Below are 19,717 nucleotides of genomic sequence, written 5' to 3'. Positions count from 1 at the left end.
GTCGCAAAAACAAGAAAGTGACGTAGGTTTCGTAATAAGCTCCAAAGCCCAAAGGCGAGGGAGGAAGATAAGCGCCAAGGTGTTTAATTAGGCTCTGGTGAGGTGGACCGTGTTGGATTATAACTCGTATTGCCCAATACAAAGGAAGCCCATTATTTGATGGGCAGAACAACTCCCTATATAATCCACACATATACAAGCACAAGTGATAGCAGGATATCACCCGAAAAAAAGTGATAGCAGGGTATCAGGGCAAGTTTGATTATTGTTGGAGGAAAAAATATTTATGTTCCTGTTTAGTTTTTTTAATTCAAAGAAAATACAATACTCTCTCGATTCTAAATATAAAATTTATTTTGTATTGTATTAATTTTTTAAATGCTAACCGAATTGTATGAAAAAATGAAAAGAATGGAATGTATTCAAATTCTTTAAGCAGAATCACAAGTAAAATTTAATTTTATTCCACATGAAAAATCAGTTTAAAATAAATTATAAAGGAGCTTCTGCAATTGGCCTTTCGAGTTGACACGAGCATAGAAAAGGAAAACAGGAGGCATTATTGTCGAGTTTACATCATTTCGACAACAGGAAAGAGTCTTGCAGAAGATAAGAAGGGCAGTTGAACCACCAGCGGAAACTCGTGCGGGCACCGCTCTAGCTCTCCCATATTATTATATATCTAATCTAATAAATTTATCCAAAAAAAAAAAAAAAAAGAACCCACACCACTCATAAATCGAACATGGTTACAGCTTATATGAAACTTCGTCCGCCCCATCACCCAGTGAGTCACTAATTTTTCACAGAATTCTCTTTTGAAAGGGAAGATTCAAATTTCCAGAATAGGCCCACATTCTTACTACACATGATCGCACAGGAGCAAACCCAGCTCGTCTTGTTAAAATGCAATATTGCATGCTCCACGGTATAATTGAATAGCTGGTCCAGCAATAATCCAATTACAGAGGGACCACATGCTCACATGCTTTTTCTGCCACTTAAAACTACCACAGAAAATAAATGAGTATGAACTTCCCATATGAACCTGGAGTTTCAACTACCATCACATGCAGCGCCCAAAAATCTGCACTCAGAACATTAGTTTAAGTTTACTACAGAACTTGTCTCACATACAGGTATTTTGAAGTTTGGTCAAAACTCAGACAGAATCGGTACTGTACTGGTCCAGGGGAAAAAAAATGTAGAGCTCTGGAACTGTACAGACCGACACAAAACTATGTAAGCTATACATTCTCGCAACATTATTGTACTTATGTGGTGTTATATTTTTATTATATACAGTATGGCACGAAAATGAATAGAGAATAAAGGCCTTGCTTGGCTGAGTAACAGCAGCTATTACGCATAGAACGGTATCATAATCGACTGAAGCAGAAACCTCTCAGCTTGTTGCCCTTTCCCGGCATACTTTAGCTCATCCAGCGCTATTCATGGACAACGTTGCCACTGCATATCATAGCAGAAAAAAGGATGACATTTCCTGACTTCACCACCTCACATTGAATTTTGACACTATTCAACTGCTTGTTGCATACGGGTCCTTCTGCATTGAGATAGCTAGATGGCCCCTGGTTCTACCTCATAAGAAGACAGCAACCTTCTCTGCAAGAATTATAACACACAATGAAAAAGAGTGGATGACCAACACAGTTTATTTTCTTTTTTCCTAAAAATGCATTTCAGGACTAGCAATTACTAAATTCCGCAGATCAACCATTAGGTTTTTAGTACTCACAAATACTATCCCGTCATGATGAAGGGGTACTCTGGTTTAAACATCCATAAAATCCACTCAATGTGAAAGAAGGAAAACAAAAAAACACCTAAAAGAATACCCAAATCTCCAAATGGCTGCCATGGGAAAGTCCTATAAAAACATTTGGTTGTAAATCACAGCAATGGTGCTCAAAAAACAATTAAAGGCAAAGAAAACAAAAACCCTACCCCATATGAGGAAGACAGAACTTCTTTAAGGCCCAATCCAGTCATTCAATTGAATCTATAGATACAGGAATAAAATCAAAGATCAAAGAGAGTAAACATGTAAGGACAGATCAAAAGCATCTGATCTAAGTGCCCATGGAGGTGAAAACTCCAGTTGGTAGGAGCAAGATGGAAGATGGATAGTTTAAAAAAGATGAGGAACATCAATTTTGTGTGTGTGTGTGTGTGTGAGAGAGAGAGAGAGAGAGAGAGAGATAGAGGAGTGGGGCTCAAGCAGGAAATAAGATAACTACTAATTCTTTAAAGCAAATTATCTTAACAAGCGGAGTACTTGTCTCAAGAAAAACCCCGTCACAGCACCCACCCAACAAATCAGTGAACTGGATACTTACATGATCCTCAAAATCTGGGCTTGCTAAATTGATAGACAGGTTTCTCATCAACAGTAGTACCTGGATAGACCCAAAAGGACAGAAAGGACAATTTTTGTCAGTATTTCTGAAGCATGAGTTCTCATTTATATAGCTGTAGTTGTTTCAACGAGTCAATATAAAACATTCAAAGCCAGAGTAAGCCTTTTATGCCTCATCCCACTAACAATGGAGAAACAATTTAATTTCCAGAAGTTGATGAAGCAACAATTTTCCTCCCAATATACCATGACAGGACAAACTTTTCCAATTAATTACAGAAGAATCTAGGTGAACAGAATATCTAGGATGCTATTAGGAAAAAAAACCAAGAAACATACCGTCTCAACATCTATAGGATCCATCTTTTTTAGTTTCTGCAGATGCTCACTGGCTTTTGGGTCAAATACACTGCCAATGAACTTGTAAACTTGGCCAAAGTCTGGCAGAACTGCATCAGACAAATGTTAATCTGTCAATAAAAATATTGATGCAACACTAAACAAAACAACTGCCACTATCATACAGAGAAGCTTCATTAACAAAAAGAAAGAAAAGGACAAGATTTCAAGCATATGTACACGGAACGCTAAATAAGTCCTGTAGGTAAGAGACAGATATTTGGATATGATCCAAAAAATGGTTGCAGGAACTAATCAAAGTCTTGCCTCTCAACGGATGGCTATTATTCCCTTGACCAGTGGATGCACCAATTGGCCGTGCTCTCTGAGTGCTTTCACCGCTACTGCAACTATTATTCATTCTGGGCCCTGAAAAACACGTATGTTAGAGACACAAAACTATTGGCATGTGGCATCTTCAGTTAAATGCTACTTTAATAATTCCATAAGCCGGATTGCAGGATTACATATGCTAAATTTTATGCATTAAAAAAAAAAAAAAAAGGCAATTCTTTGTACCATGCAGTAAATTGGTCGTCTGCAAAGTGCTGTTTGACCAAGAAGACACTGCAGCATTAGTAACTGGAGTTTTGATCATTGTTGAGGAATCAGGCTTTATTACATATCCAGGTTCAACCAGAGGAGATGAAGATTGAAAGGATCCTGACATTTGAGAGGGTATCAAAGCTGCCAAATATTACTGACAATTATCAGATGGATCTAAACCAGATATATAGCGTGACAGAACAATATGGAAAAAGAACAGAACCATTTTTGGAAGCCTTCTGAGGATATGGATGAGCAGCTTTTCTTTTTGGCCTGGGTGGAGGCAGATGTTCATTTGCTCCACTCTTCTGCACTTTTAGAAAATACTTCTGTGCATGGCTGCGTATCTGCAAAAGTCAAATGAGCATAAGTCACACTTCATTCCTACATATGCAGGTATTGCTATCACATCTCTGGAGAAAATTACAAAAACTTCACCAACTTAGTGATATTAAAACACTCGTATAAAATTCAGGCCAGCCGCAGACACTAAACAAAAGAACATGACTTAGATAGCTTAACACCTTTAAGAAATCTGTGCTTCCAGCAAACCACCTATGAGAATTATCATATCTTTGTTTTGCAAAATGAGGGGGGAGGGTATTCTATAAACAATAAAAGGCGTTAAATTTATAAGAACAAGCTCCACATATGCATTGTAGTTTAATCAGAATCACGAGTAAAAAAAGTTGATGGCTTATGCTTTAACAACTACAAAAGTTATTGTGAGGTTGAAGTAGTAACTCTTCAAACAGTTCATGAGTCTTGGTTTACACTAGAATGGAGAGAACAGCCATAATATCTACACCTGATATTTACAGAACCAAAGAGTAAAAAAACTAGAGGGAATCTGCAAGGCAAGAATTTGCATTTTGTTACATGCGCAGTGGGTATTAAAAGTGATGTCATAAGACATTGCCTCAGATGATGGATGGCTGAGACAGGTATTAAGTTTTGTCCCATGAAACAGAAGACTGTAGATCTTGGATGGACCAGAGGTCCAACAAACACGCCTATCAAAGCAATTAATGCAATACAGAATGATAAGACAGTAAGAGATGCAAGAGAAAACAGATGTCTCTCGGCTATTCATTTCCAACATGCCAGGGTCCCCTTAGAAAATATCAAGGTGAGATAAACATAACCAATTGACTAAATTCCAAATTTCCAACAAGAAGAAGAACACAGCTTAGATATGAAACATAACAGGCTAATCCTAAATAGCGATAAAACAGCAAGGACTTCAACTCAATTCTCACTTTTATCCCATTCTTGGCCAAATGTTTCAATGTAATGGCATATTATTCCACGGCAGATACAATTCTTCACCTCCTCTCATCCTCTACAACTTTCGTCCATGAATAATCTTAATTATCAGTGCCAAATAGGTAGGCAATTGTAAACCTTTGAATGTAAAATGAAGTACCAGACAAACCGCCTTTACTTCTTTTTTCTCATTAGCAAATATTGTCTTATATTGCCATAGTTCGTTCAACACACCTCCAGTAGCAAAGCAAAAGCCAAGTAAAAACTATTGTACTTAAAGATAAGAAATCATAGAAAGTAAAATGAAATGAGAAAGTGACGCAATTACAGGTACAAAAGGATCTCGCCACTAAAATTACCTGTATAACTGTCTTTGATCCAACAAATGCTTCAATCTTTTTCCAGTCACGATCAAAACTGCATAGAATGAAAGGAACAAAATAATGTGATGATAATGCAAGAGAGAAAGTCTGAAACCAACACCAAAGGGAGGATTCAATTTAAACTAGTACATTCCATTTGGGCAAAGAAAATTATGTTTTAAAGGACCAATGAAGTTCAACACCATGAGGATGCACGTAACAGTTTTAAATTATCATCCAAATAGAACGGTTTTGAAAAAGTAGTAATCAACATCAACCATCAATATCAATATAAAATACAAAACACATAGCCAGTGAACAGTATGGTTCATTCCTCAAATTTAGTGCGATGCACAAGAGGCCCACCTAGTTCACATAACATGACATTTAAAAGACATCTACGGTTAGTGATGGCCAAATGACTGGAGGTTCTGTATTATGAGGGAAAAAATGTTTGACCAAGACACAATCCTTTGAAGAAGAAACTTATCTCCAAAACATAGGCCTTCAAAACATGAAATCTTCATAAGACTAAAACCATTTGAAATTACTCGGTCAAAAGCTCCATCTTTTAAAACGTTATCCCTAGCTTTCTGCAGGGAAAAATACCAATATTCATGTCCCTTTACTCGTCAATGTATCAGACAGAGTCCAGTGGTAGGGATAGTTTGCAAATCAGTCATTTTTATTCTTCAGTTTTAGTTTTTTTACTAGTCAGTTTTATGTGGTCATATTCAGTTATCCTTTCAGACCATTTCAGTGGGGTTATTTAAATATTAGTTATTGTCAGTTATTGATAATCCTTGTCCTAGAACATAGGAGGTTATTAGGAAGTTATTAATCGGTTATTCTCAGTTATGTTTTCAGCCTACTTAAATCTATTGTATGATGACATTAGGGGCGTGAATGGAAGTATATTATTCAGGAATTTCTCTCTTCTTCTCTCCTAGGATTTCAGATACTGTTTCTAGTCTCTCTCTCTCTCTCTTTCTCACTCTCTCTCTCTCTCAAATCTCTCTTCTACCTTCTCATCTGTTCTTTTCCCTCCCTTCCCTCGCCCAATTCTTATTCTCTCTACTGCAGAACCTAACAGTATCTTTCATTCTAATCAAAAGTGAAAAGCTCATGCCCATATTAAGTAGAGAGGGAAGCTCCTATAGGTCAAATAACTCATAAGGCAGACCCAAAGCTCTCTCCAGTGCCTTTCGGCCTCAACTCCGCAGGCTATGGGAGTAAACATATTCAGAGGAATCTGAAGCAATTTAAGTCTACTGAAAATTAACCCATTGTCCCCCCATGACAAGTAACAATCCCCCTTTGAATTCGCCTCGATCTTTCACTTGTGCAATTGAACACCCAAAATCAACTCATTTAAAGTGGCTTGAAACCTTTAGGGATCGTAAAAGAGACAGAAAATGTTAATTTCCGCTTCATGCTCAAAAGATTTTTTGGAAAAATAAGAAGCTCCCTAATTTCATTATGATCCCATCTCTTCTAACCCAAATAACTCATGCATCTCATGTTTACCCTTTCTAACATGACTATTCTACAGGAGCAAATTGAGCACAATAAACTCCACGGATTCAACCAAACGAACAACTGATTGCATTGACATATGACAATCAGCTACAAAATCAAGAAACACAACTTCGCACTGTAACGCCAAGAAGGAGCTAAAAATAGAAAATCAATTGTTTTCTTCTAATAAATTAGCAGAAAACACTCAAAATACACACTGTTCATTTGACACTTTCAATTTTTCAACAGAGTTCAAATTCCTCTCCCGCAAAACCTAAAACTTCACCCTCAAGATGCAGTTCTCCATATGCATCCATTCCGCACAAGTATACGCCGCAATTGAATAGTAAAAATCCCCCACTACATTTTCGGAAAAAGGGGGAAAATTTATCCATTAAGAAAAAGGTAAAAGCGGGCTTTACAGTTGGAGGGCTTCAAGGAATTTGTCGTGCTCGGGTTCGCTCCAGCTCTCTCTGGACTTGGTTATAGTGTACGGTTTCCGGATCTTCTTCGAAGGGTCATCCGATGAATTAGCGGTGGAAGCAGACGTGGTAGCTGCGGCAGCGGCGGTGGTGACGGAGGCGAAGGGACCAAGGCCAGGAAGCGCCATGCCGGGGGAATCCAAGTAGAAGCCCTCTGAGGGGTTTGGGTTTTTGGAGACCATTTGGAAGAATATAATTGAAGGGGTTTATGGCCTTTGTTGAGAGAGAAAGTGAAGAAAAGAAAATGCGGCTGTTGTTAACAGAGGAAACGGCGATGGTTATAAAAGATGCGTTCAGTGGCTGTTTCTGTGTACGGCAAGGCTTTTGGTAGGTACGTGCGGTTGACGAATGGCATGAGGCCACAGCAATACACACAAGGGGGAAGAAACAAAAGTTTGAAGCTTGGGCTTTGCTTCGTTACCAGACAAGCGTTGTAATCAAGCATGGGATTGTAACCCTAAATAATTGCCTTTGTATATTCTTATCCCATCACCATTTTCGGACATTTTGGTCCTTCTATGATATACTAAAAGCACTAGATTTTTAGTTCATAAAAATTTTCTTTTTTTTTTAATTCTTGTCAGAAAGTTGAATGGAGCAAACATATTTGATCAATGAAATGACAATGAGGCCGTAAATCGTAGGCAGGCTTAGATCAGTCAACTATCAATCAATCAATTAATATTCTTGAAAACTTGTAATACCCGATTTCCTTAAAACGGGTCGAGTATGATATTATAAGATCTAAATATATTCAATTAATAATAAAATCTGAATAATATTTTGATTGGGATTTGGGTATATTGAATTAAATGAGGAGCATCGTTATGAAATGAGATTTTAATGGAGGCTCAAATGAAGAAATTAATAATTAATTTTGAATTTTAATAATATCTTAATTGGGATTTGAATATATTAAATTAAATGAGAAGTATCATAAAATAATATGTCAATTGGGGTTTAAATGAAGAGATAAATAATTAATTTTAAATTTTCATACATTTCCTCTAAATTCTACATCTTTAATTCAAATACAATATGAAGGAATAAAGAAAAACACACTTCTATAAAAAAAATAAATCTTGAGCTATCTTAAATAATACAATTTATTAGAATTTAAAATTTAATCAAATATTTTAGTCCGTGCATCGTACGGGGGAGAAATTTCTAGTTCAGTTTCAAAAAACGTATTGTTCTTTCTTTGACCTAGAAAAAAAGTGTATTTTTCAGTTCACAAAAGTTTGCTTTTTTGGGATCAGATAGTTATTTGCAATTGGTTGAGATATTTACAAATCATAAATATCTCGTTCCTCGTACTCTATTTATCCAAATTGGGGGGGGGGAGGATTTGCTAATAAGCGTACAGTAAAACTAATATCACAAGCTAGCAAGCTACGTTCTTTCTAAGGAATACCCTTCTAGTCTTATTTATAAGGTAAAAAGAAAAGATTTTTTAGTCTTATTTATAGAAAACTGAAGAAAAAGACTAAAGTCAAAAAATTATTAAATTTTAAATAAAATTTAAGATTTTTTTAATTTTATGTAAAATATATTTAAAATAATTTATAAATAAGACAAAAAAGCATCATACATGGACATGACCATAACAGATAATTGCGAATTTTAAGAACAAAAAGGTGGCGAGCACAGTGGTAGGGGCGGCACTAGATAGTTTCTCGTGGAATGACGGTTGAAGGATGGAAAGGGAGGGTCGGTTAAGGAGTGGCCCATTTGGTTAAGACAGGCACAAAAATTGTAGTAATATAATGTGATAGCTGACAATATAACGCATAATTACTAAATATTATGACTTTTAATTATGGCTGAACAAAATCTCTATTTAAACTTAACAATATACAGGTAAATAAAAAAAAGACATTTTTTTTGTAATTATATAAGTAAGTTCTTTTCATCGAGTGAAAAATAACCCCAAAAAAGAAGAAGAAAAGATTATTATAAAATCTTAAAAAATTAATATAATTATTAAAAAGCCTCACAACTTAAAGTGTAGGAGTGTAGGAAATGATACGAGGTTTATGTTAATTACTTGTAACAGATTTTTTAGTAATTATATTTTATTCCACATAATTATATTTTATTGAACATCATGATAATTCCTTTTTTTTTTTTTTTTTTGGGGGGGGGAGCATCGAAATAAATGGGTAGTAGGTGAAAAAGACAGTAAACAGGGGAAGGGAGAGAAGGGGCGAAGAGTAAATGGCAAAGCCGGGGGTGTACACGTGGCAAGCAAAGGCTGACTGTTGGCATAAAGTCTACGGGCTTATCATGTTCCGTTCCGTGTAAGGTTGTGAGTGCCCTCAAATGAATGGCCACTTGATATCTTGGGAAGATATTTTAGTGGGCCCTCACCAATGGGGCCGGGCCCATGCCCATTTATGTTATAGTGACTTCAGGCCCATTCCCTTCCTTTTCTTTTTCCACTTTGTCCCCCCTTTTTTGTCGTGTTGCGTCGTTTGCTTCTCACATGTTTGGGTATTCCAATCACCCAATTATCGACACGTAGTAACTTCAGGGTCGGGTGGCTTTGGGTGATTTGCTTTTATTTATTAGCAGTAAAACAGGGCCTAGGATTTTCAAACCCAAAAAGAAAAAGTTCCTAGGAAAGACATGTTACTGTAATACTAATACATTATTGGTGAGATATTAGTGGATGATAAGATATTTTTTTAGATATGAAGTGGAATCTTGTAAAAGGTTGATGGTTGCCACTAATTATTGTTTTTGGATCTCTAGTATAGAACTTCTTTGCAAAATCCTCAATAATTGCACCAGGTGTTATTATTTTATTAAGTTTTTAATTTATATATTTTATTTTCATCTGCAAATTGAGATGTGAATGTTAGTCCAAATAGTCAGAAATTAGAACTTAGAATCATATTAATTTTTATTAGGGTTAATACAATCCTTATTCTTAAATTTATCTTTATTTTAGTTTTGATCTATCAAGGGTCAAAATTGTCAAAGTCTCTATATTATTAAAGTCCTTATTGATTTATAATGACCAGTATTTTAAATGAAAATAAACTTGAATGACTAAAATTTATAATTTAAAATTTAAAGAACTAAAATTAAAAAAAAGAGTAAATTTAAGAGGCCAAAAATTATGTTGACCATTTTTATTATATATTCAAAGAAGATAACGCGAGTTAAAACACTTAAAGCTTCTCTCTCATGTCATGCCTTATTTATTGGTTTTTTTCTTCCCCTTTTGATATTGGTAGTTTTTATTAAATACTATCTTTAGTCTTTAATAATTAATATAAAAACTAATTAATCAATTTAAGTAAATTAAAAAATTAGATAAATCAGTTATTTGTAATAAACGAGTGTTGTCTTTTTTAAAATACTTTTACTAATCATGTGTATCAGCTATAACTACTATTTCATAAAACCTTTAATATATGCAACTACTACAAGAACTATCTTAAAAAATAGATAAATATAAAAAAATTAAATTAAAATCTTATATTTAAAATTAAACTGAATATTAAACTAGCTGTTAAGAATGGATAATGAGAATTATAAATCATGTATCGGATAAGCTTGAATGAGGTCCGTTGGAAAAGAACAAGGTCCAGAGAAAACCTATACAAGGCCTCAAGCCCAAAGAAAACATCAACAATGAATCAGGAGATATTTCCGAGAACTGGTTGTTTTTTTTTTTCGGGGGCCAAATTTCAAACAACCTTTTTGATAAAAAGCATCCACAATATGTATACACACACATTTGACTTCATTTTAATTTTAACTTAAAATTTAAAATTGATATTTTTTTTCTTAAAATTTAAAATCATATTTAACTTAGACAGACTAACATTTATAGGCGGATTAAATTTTAATGATTAAAAATAATAGTTACAAATTTCAGAGACCAAAATTAAAATAAAATCAAATTTCAAAAATTAGATTTTTATTAACTCATATATACACACACACTATTTGAATAAAACTAACTTTCACATCCTAACTTGTGGATAATAATAAAATTTACAGAACAATATTCAAAAACTGTGGTGGATTTTTCTTTTATTCTCGTCATTCTCCTTTCTTGCCTTCCATTTAGTTTTTTACCCGTAATGATAATAAACTTAATAAAAGTCACACGAAAATAGTTTAGATGATAAGAATATTTTTCTTTCATTTTATCGGTAAACTAGTGATATAAAATAAATTTATGAGAGCATGACGTTATCACTAGTGCTAGAGGGGTGTGGTATATATAGAAAAGTTTATCTTGATTTGTGAAAAAATATTTCTAAAAAATACTTACAAGATTACCGAAACGCCCCTAAAACTAGATGATAAGACTAGCAAATCAGTACCAGCGTGTATCGGATAAGTTTGAATGAGGTCCGTTGGAAAAGAATGACGTCCACAAAACCTATACAAAGGCCTCAAGCCCAAAAAAAAAACATTAAGAATAAATCAGGAGATATTTCTGACAACTGGTTTGTTTTTTTTGGCCAAATTTCAAACAACTATTTTGATAAAAGCATCCCAATACATATATATACTCCTCCGGTCCTAATTATAAGACCCAATTGATTTATTTGAGGAGATTAAGAAAGTAAGTTAAGTTGGTTATTTATAATAAATAAGTGTTTTCATTCCTAAAATATCCTTGCTAATTAAGTATCTTGGCTAAAACTATCATTATTAGAAGGATTATCTTGGAAAAAAATGCATAAATATAAGAGACAAAATGGATTGGGGTCTTATAATTAGGACCAAATAAAAAGTCAAATGAGGTCTTATAATAAGGACCGGAGGAATATATATATATTTGACCTTATTTTAATTTTAACTATTAAAATTTAAAATTGATAGTATTTTTTTAGAAAAATCGGTATAAATCTCCTATTAAAAATTTAATTGGCAAATGACGTTATAACTAGTATTAGAGGGGCGTGGTATTAGAAGCCTCAACTTTTTCCCGCAGTTGTTTAAAATCATAATGATTAAGGCACAAAATGATATATATTTATGTTATGAGTAGTTTAAATATCAGGAAAACAAATCGAACCCAAAGCATTTGATGAAAATGTGTTTAAATAGTCTATACTGTACCGGTTTTCATTATAAATCTTTTAGCTGAGTATGTTCTTTCTTCAAACAAAAAGAAAGCTAAATCTATTTTACTTGTTACCTATTTTGAAATAAAAAAAATAACTACTTTTTAAGGAGTAATACTACCCCGGTCTTTAATATAAGAGTTCATTTAATTTTTATTTTGATAATAAATATGCGACCCTGATTTTTTGTATTTATTTATTTTTTCTAAAATAGTTATTGTAATAATAATAGTTCTGATCAATATACTTAATTAGTAAATATATTTTTAAAAAAATATATATTTATTATAAATAATTGTTAACTGGCTCTTATATTAATAATCAGAATAATATTAAATTAGTCGTCAAATCGTATATTTGTAAGGAGAGGGGGAAGTCCTTGGCACCGCGTGAAAAATCTACGGCTGGTAATTGACTAATTCCCTCGTATAAGTTGAACGAGTAACTCGAGTTGTCCAAAAACAACGTTCCTCTATACTGTTATTCAATATTTTCAAATCAGTTCATAAACTCATTGATGCTTGCACTTTTATAAAGTTAAACTAGATAAATTATTCATTTTAAAACTTCTAATTACGATTTCACATGTTCATATTTTGCATTAAGTCCATTATATTTATTATGTTATTTTCTGATCACGTCCAACTATGTATACTATTTTTAAAATATCAATATTTTATACTCACGTGTAAAAAAAATTAAGATATGACTATGTGTAATTAAAAAACTCAACATAATAAATTTAAACAATTTAACCCAAGTATTTTCCCCCGTAAAATTATCAGAGAGCTTTACAGGAAAGAAAGAAAATACACTTTATTCCACAAATTCATGTACTTCCAAGACCAGATATGGCCGAGGTCCATTGCTGGATCCTTGTGCATCCTGCCATATTCATTATACAACAAGGCAATAACCAAACATCCCTAACCTAGAAAGAGCATAAGTCACTATTCCCCTGACTTTTCTCATATACCTATTTTACATATCATAAAATTATTTTTAAAATTATGATTTAGTTTTATCAAAACATACCTCAACCATAATTCATAAAACAAAACAACCTCCCACAGCTGGTTTAAAATAAAAAAAATCCCACAAAAAGGTAGCCCTTTGCTGAAAGAGCATGCACTCTTTTCTCGTACCCTTTAAATGTCAAGTGAAAGAAAAGGGTGTTTATAAGATGACACAGCCAACAGGATTTTGCTCCACAGGTGTGACATAGCAATAAGGGTAAGGAGGATTATAAGGATACCAGACCCAGGGCACCTCCTCTGGTTTCTTGGGTTCTTCTTTCTTAGGTTCTTCTTTCTTGGGTTCGTCTTTGACTGGTTCTACCGACAATATGTCTGCGTAAGACAACTTCCTCAACTTCCCCGCCACGATCACTGGGTCTATGCCCCCCACCACCGTCATCTTGTTTTCATTCATGTCCACTGATACTGAATCCACCCCTGCATATTCCATTGATTAACACTCCTCTGTTTTTCCAACTTTGTGTCATAGAATCGTTATATTCCAAGTCATAATTTGCGTTTAATCTCTATTATATGAACTAAAAGATCATTTTAAGTGTGTTTTGATGGAATCTAACATGAATCTCTAAGCAGTTAAAATCATAATTTTGGTTTTGGTTTTATAAATTTGTTGTATCAGTTAAGAACAGAGGACATAGAAGAAGAAGAAGAAGAATATACGTGTGTGTGTGTGTGTGAGATACCTTGAATGCCAGAGACAGTCCTCATGGCTTTCTGTTTCAATTTTTCATCGTGTAATTCCACCTTCAACACTATTTTCTGTCACCCAGCGATTCAAACTAACGTTAGGACTCAGAAGTGCAGAACAGAGACAGAAAGGAAGGTTGATGGGGCATGCAAAAACACAGCAAAAAACTCTCATAATCGGAGATGAATGATTCTAACCTGCATGCTTGATGGAGTGCTGAAGAAGAAAGATAAGGAGGAGGAAGATGATTTAGAATTATGAAGTTGGGATGAAGTGGTGAAATGAGGCTACGATTTGCGCGAGATTTTATAGGAAGTCATGCGCTCATAGCATCACCTTTTTTTCTTTCCGCCCGAATCTCATGTATGATTTATCGGCCGCAAAAAGTCTCATATAGGCATATAGCAGCGCTGTACTTAATATAACAACCAATTTATAATTTAATTTACCACTAAATATAAAATTTTAGTCTATTTTATCTTTTATATTTATCTTTTTTTAAGTATTCTTTGTAGTAGTTACATATATAAAAGATTATATTAAATGATAGTTCTAACTAATACACATAATTAGTAAGGATATTTCAGGAAGACAAAATATATTTATTATAAATAACTAACTTAATTAATTTTTTTAATCTAACTAGTTGTTATATTAAAAACCGAAGGTAGTATGACTTAGATAAAATATTTTGAAAATTTGCTATTAAAATACAACAACAAGCTTTATCCCATTAGGTGGGGTCGGCTACATAAATCATACGATACCATTGTGTTTTATTAATAACCAAGTCTTTAGATATGTTGTTGATCAGAAAGTCTTGTTTATTGACTTTATTGGGTATTTTTCTCAGTCTTCATCTGTCCTTTTTTAGAGGACTTCATACTATCCAATCTACCCTCCTTATTAGCGGGGCTTTCAATAGCCTACTCTACACATGATACATCCATCTCAACATCCTCGTTTTTGGTACCCCAATTTTATGCTCGTGTTTCCGTACAATATAGTTGGTCTTATAGCAGTCTGATAAAATTTTCTCTTAAGCTTCTCTGGTATCTTCTTATTGCAAATAATCCCGGTAGCCTTTCTCTACTTTAACCAACCAGCTTATATTGTTTAAAAACATCTCTATCAATTTCACCATTATTATATATAGTGGATACTAGATGTTTGAACTTTGATACTTTAGGAATGATTTGATCTTCTATTTTCACCTCCAAATCACCGTTGCCTTGCTTCCTTCAAAATTGTCATGCATATATTATAAAATTTATAAAAATAAATTTAAATTATTAAAATTTGACCAAAACAGCTCATAACAGTATTAAACAAAATAGAAACATTTTAAGTTATAATCATTTTAATAATAAATTTTCTTGATATTAAATACAAATAGTTTATTTTTAAAAAGATGGAGAGAAGTTCTAAAAGTTTCTGTTAAAAAAAAACTGTAAGAAGAAAAGGAGGTAGCGGAATAATGGTACTAAATAATAATTGAAAATAATAATAATATTTTATAAAAGGGAAAATCCCAAAAAAGGTCATTAGAATATGAGAAATGACAGATTGGATTCTTAAATTTAAAAAATGACAGAATGGGTCATTGACCCAATCTGTCATTTGTGAAATTCAGACGAATTGACAATTTTGCCCTCATTTATTCATTCACTACAATGATTTAAGGAATCACTATAAGAGTTTAGGTGTTACCTAGATTCGTGTAGCGAATAACTACTCACATTTTTATAATCAGGTGTCTTGTTATCAACTACAACTAATTCTGTAATCACTAGAACAATATAAGCATTACCTAAATTTGTGTAGAGAATAACTACTCTTTTTTTCATAGTCAGGTATCTTATTATTGTCAGGTACCTTATTATTAACTACAACGAATCTTGTAATCACTAGAACAGTGTAAGCGTTACCTAGATTTGTTTAGAGAATAACTACTCACTTTTGCTCAAGGGCAAAAATGTCAATTCGCCTGAATTTCACAAATGACAGATTGGGTCAATGACCCATTCTGTCATTTTCAAAATTTAAGGACCCAATCTGGGATTTAGTATATTCCAGGGGTTTTTTTTGGGATTTTCCCTTTATAAAATTATTTTATCTAAATCATCCAAATTTCAATTTTAACAGTTAATATAAAAAGCAGATAGAAAGTCAGGCAAAAAGAGGCGAACAGCACTGAGCGGGGGCTGGAGGGCAGCATCGCAGACCCGGACAGGACGGGTCAACACCTCAATCAATGAAAGACTTTTTGGTGCGGATTATTAAAGGGGACGTTGAAGGACTTTGAATTTTCCAACACGGCAACTTAACATATATATAAATATATATATAAAATATTTTTTCAAAGCTTTTTGTTTGGTTGTTAGGTTTAGAGTTTACCCTTGGTTTTTTTGGGTGAAATTAGACTTAATATTTTTTAGTATGACACTTCTCTACTCCTATTCATAAATTACTTTCAACATGTTTTATATGGATTAAGAAAAATTTTAAATTTTATTAAATTTTATTTAAAATTTAATAACTTTTTAACTTAATTTTTATTTAAGATAGATTATACTTCATATAAATAAAATCAAAAAAATAGTAAACGAAGGGAAAAATTATAAATTCATACAAAAAATTTCTCTAAGTGTTTTATAAATAAAACTAAAAAGTATTTTTTTTCCTCTAATAAGATTAGAGGAGCGTATATATCATTTGAACGAGAAAGGCTCGATTTATACTCTTTCTAATATTTTCTTATAAATAATCAGAACGCATGTCTTTTTAGATTCGATTTTTATTTTACTGTTTCTCGTCATCAAAGAACCGGCAAAAATCGAGCAACCACAAGCATTTCCTGCAGCCGCAGTGACTACAGAAGATTCGAGATGAAGCTCAAAAAACGACTTAAAACCCCCGCCCCCAAGTTCGAATTGCTAGATTTTACTCAGAACAACAAAAATTGCAAAAGACTAGCACGGCAAAAAAGTGCTTAAAAAATTATTTAAATCCAACTAATTAAAATTAAATCTATCCTTACCATGTTTAACGGGAGAATTTCTATGAAATTTATATATAAAGTCACTACACATTAATAAATTCAAAAATTTAGTATGAGTTTAAGAATGAATTGATGATTTTATAAGCTAAAAATGTAAACACAGTAAACTCGGCAAATATACTCATAAGTTCAACTCAATCTATAACTAGCATGAATTTAAGAGCAAGTCAACATGATTTTGTAAGCTAAAATATAAAAATATTAAACTCAAAGAAATCTCTATAGCGTTATTTCTTCGCAAAATTGTGCTTAATTTTATATGTGGCAATTCTGCCAAGATCTCTTCGTTAGTTGGGGGAAGAATCCGCACGAATCGGAAATTTTGAGGAACATATCAAGAAAGAATTGGATTTGGTTAGACAATGTATGATTGGTAAACAAGGATAAGTTTTTAAGCAAGATACGGAATATATCGTCAAATATTCAATATGATTCCACAAGAATTCATACATAAAGTCAATATGTATAACCAAATTCAAAACTTCAGTACGAGTTTAAAAACAAGTTGACGATTTTGTAAGTTGAAAATGTAAACGTGATAAACTCGGTAAGTATACTCATAAGTTCATCTAAAATTATAACTAACACAAATTTAAAAACAAGTCAACACGATTTTATAAACTAAAAATGTAAAAATATTAAACTCAAAGAATTAATAAGTGAGACAGTGACCCCGCATGATGGCGTGGGAAAATGCATGACTTGTAGTGTGAATTGTTGTAATTTTTACAAGTTTCCATTTTAGAATCATACTCCTCGTATTCTTATTATTTAGCATTTTCTATTAAAAGGAATGGACAATAATTTTTAACATAAGTTAAGAAATGAGTTGTTAATCATATTTTTTCAATATAGTTCCTATTTAGAATTTTATGCAAAATGTTCACTATGCTTTTTGCATGATGCAAGTCATAATTTAAAATATGAACAAATTTTATTTTTTAATTCCTAGATAAAATCAATAATTGAATCACACCTTTTTATTTTTTTCCTTAATTTTAAGTAGGTTATTCTAAAAGACCAGTTCGTGGAAGCCAAGCGGAAGATTGCAGGAAAGACACGTTGACAGTCTTCAGATGCGACGACGTCACTGTAGACTTCGTTAGACCTTGTGTTAGTAATAACCACATGTTCCTAATCCTAATCTTAAACTCAACCTTATATTTAAAGAAATCTTAAGGGAGTTGTTTGATGTTATTGATTAGATGGCAAGTTTTCAATCAGATTTTTTTTTTTTAATCCCGTCCCTTATTTGTTCCATCGTCACTCATACAGCCCCCAAAACTAAAATCCAGACACGTGAAATAAAATAATAACTCGAGACTTGACAATTCATTTGAAATCAAAGTTAAGATTAAAAAGTTTTAGAAGGAAAGATAAAAAAAATATTATGAGAAAATATAATTAAGAATTTTATCCGTTTAGGTTAGATTTACGGTGCCCACCGAGTTACATTATAAATGAGTGATTCATATCATCAAAACATATCTAACCCATATTACCAACCTATGTACATGTGTGGTTTACTCAAAGTTGAAGATCTGGCCCAATGAAAAAGAGACCCCACCTGGCACGTTCTAGAAAGCTTAACAAGTAGTTAGACAAGTTTGTATGTGAACACAAAAAAAAAAAAAAAACAATGAGATAAGTTGTTTCTAAATCAAAAATTAAAGCAAGTTTAAGTAAAGTTGACAGCAGCTGCAGGGAGAAGGATGATCGTCGATCGTGCAAAACGTGGAAGGAAAAAGTTTCTTCGCTTTTTGTTCTTTAATGTTCTCAAGTAGTCAGTATAATAGTTATATATGTAAGAATTTTATTAAAAAATAGTTATAACTAATATACATTATTAATAAAAGTATTTTTAGAAAATAAAACATATTTATTATAAATAATTAATTTAATTAATTTTTTTAATCTATTCAAATTAGTTAATTCGTTCTTATATTAAGGATCGGAGGTAGTATGATTTAGATATAATATTTTGAAAAACTGCTATTAAAATATTTTGTAAAAATAAATTTAAATTATTACAATTTGATCAAAACAATTCATAACAGTATTATACAAAATAGAAACATTTTAATTTATAATCATTTTAATAATAAATTTTCATGATAGTAAATCTAAATAATTTATTTTTAAGAAGATGGAGATAAATTCTAAAAGTTTCTATTAAAAAAATTTTAAGAAGAAAAGGAGGTAGCGGAATAAGGGGATCTATTAAATTAAAAAAACAAACAAAATTAAACTAATTAAACTTTATAGGCATAATAATTTAAATAATTATGCCAATCAGGGGAAAGGAAGTGAACGGCATTAAAGTGGGAGGTGGAGAGTCGCGTCGCATACCCGGACAGGACTGGTCAACACCTAAGTCAATGAAAGACTTTTCTGTGTAGGTGTAGATTATTAGACGGGGTGTTGAAAGACTTTGAATTTTCTAACACGCCAACTTGTGTGTGTGTATCTATATATATATATATATATATATATATATATATATGTTTTAGTTTTTTCCCAAAACTTTTTGTGCGGTTGTTGGGTTTAAACTTTTCTTTTGGTTGAAATTAGACTTAATATTTTTTTAGTATAGTATATACTATTCTCGGTTTTTAATATACGATTTTGTTTGATTTTATTTTAATTCTAAATATAAGACTCTAATCTATTTTGTTTTTTATATTTATGTATTTTTTTCAAGATAGCTCTCTTAATAAATAGTAATTATAGCCAATACACTTAATTAGTAAAGATATTTTAGGAAAGACAACACATATTTATTATAAATAACTAACTTAACTTCTTTTTTTAATTTCTTCGAGTTAGTCAATTAGCTCTTATAATTAGAATCAGAGGTGGTATATCGTTTGAATGAGGAAGATTCG

At 32.4% G+C, this 19,717-nt stretch overlaps 2 protein-coding genes across 3 annotated transcripts; both read right to left on the bottom strand.

The window, feature by feature from the left end:
• Window positions 1-1,008: 1,008 nt before the first annotated feature.
• Window positions 1,009-7,343, bottom strand: LOC114730257 (protein REVEILLE 6). Of its 2 annotated transcripts, XM_028917301.1 has the most exons (9): window positions 6,894-7,343; window positions 4,951-5,008; window positions 3,549-3,672; window positions 3,299-3,466; window positions 3,047-3,148; window positions 2,720-2,829; window positions 2,361-2,420; window positions 1,969-2,023; window positions 1,009-1,626 (listed from the first exon to the last, which is right to left on the bottom strand). In XM_028917301.1, the coding sequence occupies exons 1-8, from the start codon at window positions 7,133-7,135 to the stop codon at window positions 1,994-1,996; spliced, it is 894 nt and encodes a 297-aa protein (XP_028773134.1). In that variant the 5' UTR covers window positions 7,136-7,343; the 3' UTR covers window positions 1,009-1,626; window positions 1,969-1,993. The 2 variants fall into 2 exon arrangements, with proteins under 2 accessions (XP_028773134.1, XP_028773133.1); XM_028917300.1 differs by lacking the exon at window positions 1,969-2,023 and having other exon boundaries at window positions 6,894-7,341.
• A 5,505-nt stretch (window positions 7,344-12,848) lies between these two features.
• On the bottom strand, window positions 12,849-14,080 carry LOC114730329 (heavy metal-associated isoprenylated plant protein 39-like). The gene is made up of 3 exons (XM_028917382.1): window positions 13,969-14,080; window positions 13,767-13,842; window positions 12,849-13,500 (listed from the first exon to the last, which is right to left on the bottom strand). Exons 1-3 carry the CDS (start codon window positions 13,972-13,974, stop codon window positions 13,223-13,225), a joined length of 360 nt encoding a protein of 119 aa, XP_028773215.1. The 5' UTR covers window positions 13,975-14,080; the 3' UTR covers window positions 12,849-13,222.
• Between the last annotated feature and the right edge of the window lie 5,637 nt (window positions 14,081-19,717).

Source organism: Neltuma alba, unplaced genomic scaffold, assembly GCF_004799145.2.
Source record: "Neltuma alba isolate B1F8T4 unplaced genomic scaffold, ASM479914v2 tig00012727_pilon, whole genome shotgun sequence".
Classification (NCBI taxonomy): domain Eukaryota; kingdom Viridiplantae; phylum Streptophyta; class Magnoliopsida; order Fabales; family Fabaceae; genus Neltuma; species Neltuma alba.
The sequence above is the reverse complement of the archived record's forward strand: the minus strand, read 5'-3'. Positions and strand labels throughout refer to the sequence as shown.

What these genes read in the sequence shown, in the direction of transcription:
- LOC114730257 (XM_028917300.1), bottom strand. Translation starts at nt 7,135, where the DNA reads ATGGTCTCCAAAAACCCAAACCCCTCAGAGGGCTTCTACTTGGATTCC. An exon ending in GATCAAAGACAGTTATACAG is followed by an intron (nt 3,673 to 4,950) that starts GTAATTTTAGTG and finishes TGACTTTTGCAG; the next exon opens with ATACGCAGCCATGCACAGAA. An exon ending in TCAGAAGGCTTCCAAAAATG is followed by an intron (nt 3,467 to 3,548) that starts GTTCTGTTCTTT and finishes AATATTTGGCAG; the next exon opens with CTTTGATACCCTCTCAAATG.
- LOC114730329 (XM_028917382.1), bottom strand. An exon ending in GACTGTCTCTGGCATTCAAG is followed by an intron (nt 13,501 to 13,766) that starts GTATCTCACACA and finishes TGGAATATGCAG; the next exon opens with GGGTGGATTCAGTATCAGTG.